Below are 7,557 nucleotides of genomic sequence, written 5' to 3'. Positions count from 1 at the left end.
GCTTACAATAAGTGTTTCGAGCTCATTTACTACACTCATACGGATCCTTTATTCAGATTCATATGCCCTCGGCGACATCAGAATGGCACGATGGCGAACTGGCCGTGCAAAAGCAACTCAAAGTCCCTACAAGAGGAAATCCAACGTTTCCAGGTTTAGCACCCCAATATGGCATGCGAGTGATGCAGTCGCCCTTGGTAGCTCTCGGAACGCTAGATAGTGAGGGTCGCCCATGGACTACAGTATGGGGCGGAGACCGGGGCTTCGCGAGGCCAGTAGCTGAAGGCGTACTCGCGTTTAACAGCTCAGTTGATACTCGCCATGATCCTGTTTTTAGAGCTTTGTGGGACGGGATTGATGACGACGGCGTGAAACAAGGCGCCATTAACAGGCCAAATGGAGGCGATGGCAAGAGAATGGCAGGACTGTCTATCGACCTGGAGACCAGAGATCGCGTGAAGCTGGTAGGAAACATGATTGCTGGTGCAACAGTCGAGGAAGGCAGGGCAGTACAGATGGCCATGGCTGTGACCGAGAGCCTGGGCAACTGTCCGAAATATCTCAACAAGAAGGATGTTGTGCCTAATGAGATGGCACCAGAGCTTGTCTCGGACAAGCTGCCCTTGTCACAGGAGGCCCTAGGTCTGGTTGCAGCGGCAGACATGTTCTTCTTGTCGAGCACAAATGGGGTCACAATGGATACAAATCATCGCGGAGGAAGTCCTGGGTTCATGAGGATTATCAAGAACGAAGACGACGGGTTGGAACTGATATATCCAGAATGTGAGTTTGACATTCCTATATTATGAGCAAAGCTAATAAAGTATCAGTCTCTGGCAATAGACTATATCAGACACTCGGCAACTTCAGAGTGAATCCACTGGTTGGCATCGCTATTCCAGACTACAACACAGCCAACGTTCTTTATGCCACGGGTAGCGCATCGATACTTGTTGGTGATGAGGCTTCTTCTTATCTTGCAAGAACAAAACTTGCCGTCAAGATCTCAATTACTGCCGCAAAGTTCGTCAAGTCGGGACTACCTTTCCGAGGTGCGCTGGGCGAATACTCGCCTTACAACCCTCCCGTCCGTCACTTGCTCTCAGAGCACGATGCACATATTGCCGATGCATCATCAAATGGCATCACGGCAAGCTTAACTAAGCGCGAAGTTCTTACGCCGTCCATTGACCGATACACCTTTGAGCTATCTTCGACACAGCCTATCAATGCATGGCACGCAGGACAGTATATCACCTTGGACTTTGAGCAGGAAGTGTCGAGTGGCTACAGTCATATGGCCGATCATGATCCTCAAAGTATCAACGATGACTACGTTCGAACGTTTACTGTGTCAAGCCCACCAGAGAACAGTAAGGAGGTACAAATCACAACAAGGAAACATGGTCCGGTAACGAACTTCCTGAGAAAGCACAACCCTCGTGTGCCTTTGGAGATACCAGTGATTGGCTTTGGCGGCGAAGAGGGTTTCCGCATCCCTTTGGAATCAAATGGCTCTCAATCTGTCTTTATCGCCGCTGGTGTAGGAATTACGCCTGTCCTTGCACAAGCACCAGCTGTACTTCAACACAAAGCTCCATTTGCGCTGCTCTGGACTCTACGCTACGAGGACTTACCGCTCGCGACTGACACGTTCTCGAGAATCCCAGGGCTGTCCAATGTGACTACACTCTTCGTCACTGGTCAGCGGGATAAGGTGGACTTGTTGGAGGAGGTCGAGCAGGCTGGGACACGGGTAGTAAAGCGACGAATAACCGCTGATGATGTCGAGAGATTCAAGGGCCAAAACGCCCGTTTCTTTCTGTGCACAGCGCCAGCTCTGCTGGCTGCACTGGAAGGCTGGTTGCTGGGAGAGAAGGTTGTCTGGGAGGACTTTGGATATTGAGGACTGTAGCATACAAATTGAAGTACTTTCCTGGTTCCGGCTCATCTGTTTCCCTGAGCACATGTCTCACACCTCGGCCCGCCGGAGGTTCATGTTAGCTTACGGCGGTGCAAAGGACTGTTGAAGTAGTACCGTAGGGTCAAACCCCATGTTCCCTGAAGTTTGCCTCTAGTTGCGGGGAGCGTTCCACTGCCGAGTTAGTCAAGTCTGGGGTTGAGGAGAAGAGCTGAGCTTCTTGAATTGGATTTGATCTCCATCAGCCTCTCATTGCGAGCATAGACCTAGCAAAGAAGATCAACGCCGCGTATGTCACATAATCAAATGAAAACAAAACTGGGCTATACTATGAGGATCTCCTGAATCAAGAATAAATTGGTAAAAGCTAGTCATCTAATCTAATGACTTCGTTTCCCCGCAAACATGTTCGGGAGTTACGCTTCGTCCCACATCCCCACGCTTGAGGTTGCGGATCCGCACTCGGATTTCTTTGTCTATGGCGGAGAGACTTATAGATCTAATATTATTAAGCTCAAGTGGAAGATTTGGCTTTTTCCTTGATCTGGTAAACAGTGGATAAAGGTCATGGCCAAGGCTCGGGCTCCGAGAAAGCGGAATACATATCCCTTGTTGATTTCTTCAACTTGTGCATAAAGTAAGGCCAAAGTTGTGATAGATTGAGCAAATATATAACATTATGAGAATATGTTCCTAATCGTAGAACTTTATAGCCTCTGATAGATGTGCAAACTAAAGTTGTAATAGGTTGTCACGGTGTATTTCATCTTTTCTCGCATACTGTAACCAGGAGGGTTCTCATAGCTCTCAGAAAAGCCGCCACGAACCAAGAGACTCTGAAAGCGAAAACTTGTCCCAATAGTTGACTCCTAGTGGACATTCTCTTTTCAATGGTCCCGGAGTCGCTCAAAGCAGCTCTTTTTATCGACATATCCTCCCATAACTACATTCCCCAGTCTCAAGTCGCTGCCCTATCTCTTGACTTTGTCTAGATGGATGGTTCTTTTCCGAAGAGCACCACGAAGCCTCTATTTCCTCGGGTCAGATATTATTGATAATGACTCCGAGTTCCCGAGTTTGTAAGCTTCCGCTGTCGGCGGGAGGAAATGCGGTTTCCGGACCCATCACTCACCTAAAAAGGCTAAAATGCATCCATCGCAGCACTACGGAGCATCGTGGCAGAAACAGCTTCAAGCCGGGGCCACAGTGGACCTCTCTTAACTCCCTTCAAAGTATCAATTGGTCCGCTAAGTAGCTCAGAGACATGCGTGTTTTCTCGGCGTCTGACTAGCAACGAGGCGAGCTGTCGTCTGAAACCGTCTGGCTAAAAGAGAAAACACCTTGTGTTAATACGAATTCTTGGCGTAGAATATTATTGTCTGTGACTTTCGATAGTTCAGCTGCGGGTTTAAAGAAAAAGATCGAGTGCAAGTTAGGACTTGGCTGAATGCACAGGAAGTTAACTTTGACCCTATTGCTACTGTCATTTCTTGTGATTGACTGGTGGTTCGATGCCAATCAAATAACATAAAATTGGTCAATCTCGTAGGAGTTTCTCCTATTTCTCCGCCAAAGGGCACGATATGCACGTAACTTATCCATATCGTTAGGAGACCATGATCTGATGTTCCCTTTAAAATCAGAGCATGCAAATTGGCTGTGCTAAATTCGAGATGCGGTGCATTTTTGAATCACGAGTCAACAGCACGCCGTTAAGAATGGTGGAGAAAGCTCGTTTGGAGCTCCAAGCAAATCCATGTTTATATGCCCCAGGGATGAGCGTGGAGTCAACTGCTGCAATAGAGCTATGGCTATATAACAAGTTGCTGTTTGAGAGATTTAATGGATAATCCTCGATGTTGATCGGAGCGGTTCAAGACACCGCCGGCTCAACTTACTAAAGATCACACAGTTATGCCAATCATTTATGTAATTTGTCAATCGAGAAACCTTCAGTGTAAGAGTTCTGACAATCAAAGATAGCTAGAATCCACCCCGCATTTCCCGACAGGGATTGAGGAAAGTGATTGTCGTCGGTATGCAATCTGATTGATTCATGGTGCTTACAAAGACATCTTCGTGGCAGAGCAATGAAGTCAGACTGGAAGACAGGCTAATCTCAGAGAATGGCAAATCCCGTCAGTTGTAAACGGAGCAGATCATCATCATAGCAAGCCGAGATATCTTGCTTTGAGTTTGATCTGCATGTTGAAGATTTACGGAAACTATGATTTGTAGCTATACGGTTGATAACCATGTTGATTTACCCATTGAAAGCTATCGGCATGCAGCACAGCTCCAGAGACCAACCAATTCGATGAGTTTCGGTTTCAAGACAAACCAAGGCCGACAATGTAACTTTACAGGGAACCTATTGGTGCTACCGTAGAGCTTAGGTTCACGCTGCTACTGATGTCCCTCTGTCCCTGTATCACGTTCCCTCGAGCCGGCTTAGTGGAGTGGCTCAGATCGCCGTCGTCATACCCCGCCACTAAGAGTTAGAACGTGAATGATTTAGTGAGTAATCAAGAGTTCCTTTGAAGCGAACAAGGAGCATGTTCAAGATTAGAAAGAGAAAACCGCATTCTGTTCTGTGGTAAGGAAGTATGGCACAATTCGAGGTTCCCAATGTGGTAGTTGATGGGAATTGGGAACGAGCCAATGGGGGAAACTAACCATTCCAGGCGTCACCAGGTGTAAAATCTTCAACAGCCAAAGCAAAACAAAACACAACACAACAAAAACAGTGGCTTTGTTGCACTCCGCTGAGGTCGATGGCGTGCGAATGGTGCGTCAAAGGCCTGGACTTTCGTGTTTTGTGGGTGCTTGTGCGTTCAGTAACTCCCATTCAGTTGAGTTAATGGCAGGCTCAGGTTGTCCAAGATTGGGGACTGGGGTTCGAATGGCTTCGGATTCTTTAGCGGGCCTGAAACTGACCTACCAGAATGCTCAGCACAGGAGTCTAACAGAGGGAATAGCTTCTGTAGTCCCACATTTCCCTTGCTAAGGCAATGGATCTCGGCGCACGCGCAGCCCAGCACTTGCCCACCATCTTTGCCTATGCCCGCCTGCCCTGCCTGGAGACTTGAATCCAATTCTCGCAGAAGGGCCGTAAGGAAAACCTTCTTTCTTCTACTTTAACTTGCCTCTTCCATCTTCTTCTCTATTCCCGCCCATACGAACACACTCGCTCATTCACTTACTCGAGCCCTCTCTATACGCCAACAGCCCCAACCCAATAAGCGATAATACCTGCGAAACCCTTACTGTGTCATCATAATACTTGCAGTATTTGCTGATTTCGGAACCCCCGCCATCGCCGCCCGCCTATCCATTTCGCCAGACTTGCGCAGTATTCAGTCAACGACAATCGCAAAGTTGCCACATCTCTATTTCGACCATCGCCTGATAACCCCGACGACTTCAATCACCGCAACTGGTCGGATCTGACCACTTTCAACGAGTCGGTCGTAATTCGGTCTCTGCGCCGATACTGCCGTGCCCCTCGCTTCCGTTCGCCGTCAACTACCGGCGCCGGCCGCTGTTGCTCATCGGATCGCGAAACCCCTCGTTCCGCTCAACCCGCCACTCCCATCTCAGAAACCAATATCAACCACACAACAATAGTCGAAATGGCTTGCGACTACCAATACGTTAAGGAGCACACGAGGGAGGATTACGTCTTTCCCTCGCACCGCTTCCAACGATCATGCCCTCCAGACAAAACTCCGCTATGTCTCGTTGCTTGCGGCTCTTTCAGCCCAATCACGTATCTTCAGTAAGCTTACCCTAATGATTCTGGCTCTTTTGGCAGATCATCTGATCGAGGTCGATGCTCTCGACCATTGGACAATCACGAAATTTGGCAATATTTGGACAAGCATTAGCTAACTTTTGAGCAGCCTTCGGATGTTCCCCATGGCTCGGGACCATGCTCACAATGAGAGTAGGTTGCTCGCTCGTTGCTTCTGAAGCATCGCTGACATTTATCAGATTTCGAAGTTGTTGCAGGTTTTTTGAGTCCTGGTAAGTGAAGGTTCTACCAGATGAAACATGCCTGAACTAACCAGATGTCAGTCAGCGATGCCTACAAAAAGAAGGGCCTAGCTCCTGCTCATCATCGGATTGAGATGTGTAGACTTGCGACTGAAAACAGTTCCAAGTGGCTAATGGTCGACCCCTGGGAAGCTGAGAGCCCAACTTACATCCCAACCGCCAAAGTGCTTGATCACTTTGACTATGAGATCAACGAGGTCATGGGCGGTGTTGAATGCACTGACGGAACTCGAAAGCGCTGCCGCATTGTGCTCCTTGCTGGCCTCGATCTCATCCAGACCATGTCGACTCCCGGTGTGTGGGACGAGCGTGACCTTGACCACATCCTGGGCAACTATGGCGTTTTTGCTTTGGAGCGTACAGGAACTGAAATTGATTCAACCCTGGCAAACCTGAAGCAATGGGAGAAGAATATTCACATAATCCGTCAGGTATGTTCTACGAATAATTGTGTCAGTATTGTGATACTAACGATAGTACAGGTCGTTACCAATGACATCAGCAGCACCAAGATTCGCCTATTGCTTAAACGTAACATGTCAATTGACTACTTGATTCCTGACCTTGTAGTCAGTTACATTTTCGAGAATAATCTTTATCGCGATCTCGATATGCCTGACTCCAAGGGCAAGGAGAACGCCATCACGAATGGGCCCGATGCCGGCACCAGCACTGGTTGAATGTATCCGTCATTACGGTAAACGATAGAACCAGTGCCCCCACCCAAACATCGGTCCCGATATAGCTACCGAGCTTTGAGCGCGGTAACCGAATCATTGAGAGCTCACGACGTAGAGAACAGAGCCCAGGCTATGAGCGAGAACAGCTTCCGATCTGATGTTTGAGTCGTTGCGATTTCAGGGCCAAGGATCAATGTTAGTCATCGCAATGGACCACAATGGTTGAGTTGTCCTAGATGCATCGAGTTTGGGATTCAGAAGGTGTGGTGATGAGGAGGTGGACTTTTCACTTTCCTTAATGACAGGACGTCGCTCTTGACGCAGCCTGCTATGTATCAGCGGTTGGATAGAGCGCACTTTTGAGCGGAGATATTTCCATCAATTGAGGCATACAAAGACGGGGCATCCCGCTATCTTGGGCCCAATCTGTTACTATCCATGCCTAGCAACCCGCCGGGTTCGTCGGAGGTCTCCGACTATTGATATGCACGTGTCCTAGAGACTGAGGACAAATTGTAGGTCTTTAATTGGAGTTACCTCGGCCCGCTTCGATAGTCTTTGTTGCCTTGGTTTAAAAAAGAGCCTTAAGTTTAAGCTTGTTGGCAAGCCATGATTTTATAGAGAACCAGTCGGGTAGCCGATATATGGAGTTTTAGCTGGATAGATACCCGTTCACATCATTGGGACCAATGATCCAATTTATTGTTTTTCAATGGCTTTGGCCTGAAACCTGAGTGATTTCGATTGGACGAATGATAAATCAACTGCCGCAATTCCTATGAACCGCCAAGTCTTCCGCCCGTTAAAGGACGGAAAATAGCTCCCTGAGACAATATCTCCGGCTCCTTCTTTCTCTGGCAAGATTGCACGAGGACAAAGTCAACCAATAGGTGTCTCCAT

At 48.1% G+C, this 7,557-nt stretch overlaps 2 protein-coding genes across 6 annotated transcripts; both read left to right on the top strand.

Annotated features, from left to right (window-relative positions):
* On the top strand, nucleotides 1–1,993 carry FOXG_06168 (uncharacterized protein). The gene is made up of 2 exons (XM_018384696.1): nucleotides 1–783; nucleotides 831–1,993. The coding sequence occupies exons 1-2, from the start codon at nucleotides 63–65 to the stop codon at nucleotides 1,904–1,906; spliced, it is 1,797 nt and encodes a 598-aa protein (XP_018241845.1). The 5' UTR covers nucleotides 1–62; the 3' UTR covers nucleotides 1,907–1,993.
* Nucleotides 1,994–4,955: 2,962 nt separating this feature from the next.
* FOXG_06167 (nicotinate (nicotinamide) nucleotide adenylyltransferase) lies at nucleotides 4,956–7,486 on the top strand. 5 transcript variants are annotated; one of them, XM_018384691.1, is made up of 5 exons: nucleotides 4,956–5,699; nucleotides 5,824–5,867; nucleotides 5,915–5,947; nucleotides 5,999–6,408; nucleotides 6,460–7,486. In XM_018384691.1, exons 1-5 carry the CDS (start codon nucleotides 5,554–5,556, stop codon nucleotides 6,655–6,657), a joined length of 831 nt encoding a protein of 276 aa, XP_018241840.1. In that variant the 5' UTR covers nucleotides 4,956–5,553; the 3' UTR covers nucleotides 6,658–7,486. The 5 variants fall into 5 exon arrangements, with proteins under 5 accessions (XP_018241840.1, XP_018241843.1, XP_018241844.1 ...); XM_018384694.1 differs by having other exon boundaries at nucleotides 5,915–6,408; XM_018384695.1 differs by having other exon boundaries at nucleotides 5,824–5,947.
* The last annotated feature ends 71 nt before the right edge of the window (nucleotides 7,487–7,557 follow it).

Source organism: Fusarium oxysporum, chromosome 2 (genome assembly GCF_000149955.1).
Source record: "Fusarium oxysporum f. sp. lycopersici 4287 chromosome 2, whole genome shotgun sequence".
Lineage (NCBI taxonomy): Eukaryota > Fungi > Ascomycota > Sordariomycetes > Hypocreales > Nectriaceae > Fusarium > Fusarium oxysporum.
The sequence above is the reverse complement of the archived record's forward strand: the minus strand, read 5'-3'. Positions and strand labels throughout refer to the sequence as shown.

Bases quoted from the DNA above. Each gene is read 5' to 3' on its own strand.
- FOXG_06168 (XM_018384696.1), top strand. From the start codon at position 63: ATGCCCTCGGCGACATCAGAATGGCACGATGGCGAACTGGCCGTGCAA. The intron at 784-830 runs GTGAGTTTGACA...ATAAAGTATCAG, and splicing joins GGAACTGATATATCCAGAAT to TCTCTGGCAATAGACTATAT.
- FOXG_06167 (XM_018384691.1), top strand. From the start codon at position 5,554: ATGGCTTGCGACTACCAATACGTTAAGGAGCACACGAGGGAGGATTAC. The intron at 5,700-5,823 runs GTAAGCTTACCC...ACTTTTGAGCAG, and splicing joins AGCCCAATCACGTATCTTCA to CCTTCGGATGTTCCCCATGG. The intron at 5,948-5,998 runs GTAAGTGAAGGT...ACCAGATGTCAG, and splicing joins TGCAGGTTTTTTGAGTCCTG to TCAGCGATGCCTACAAAAAG.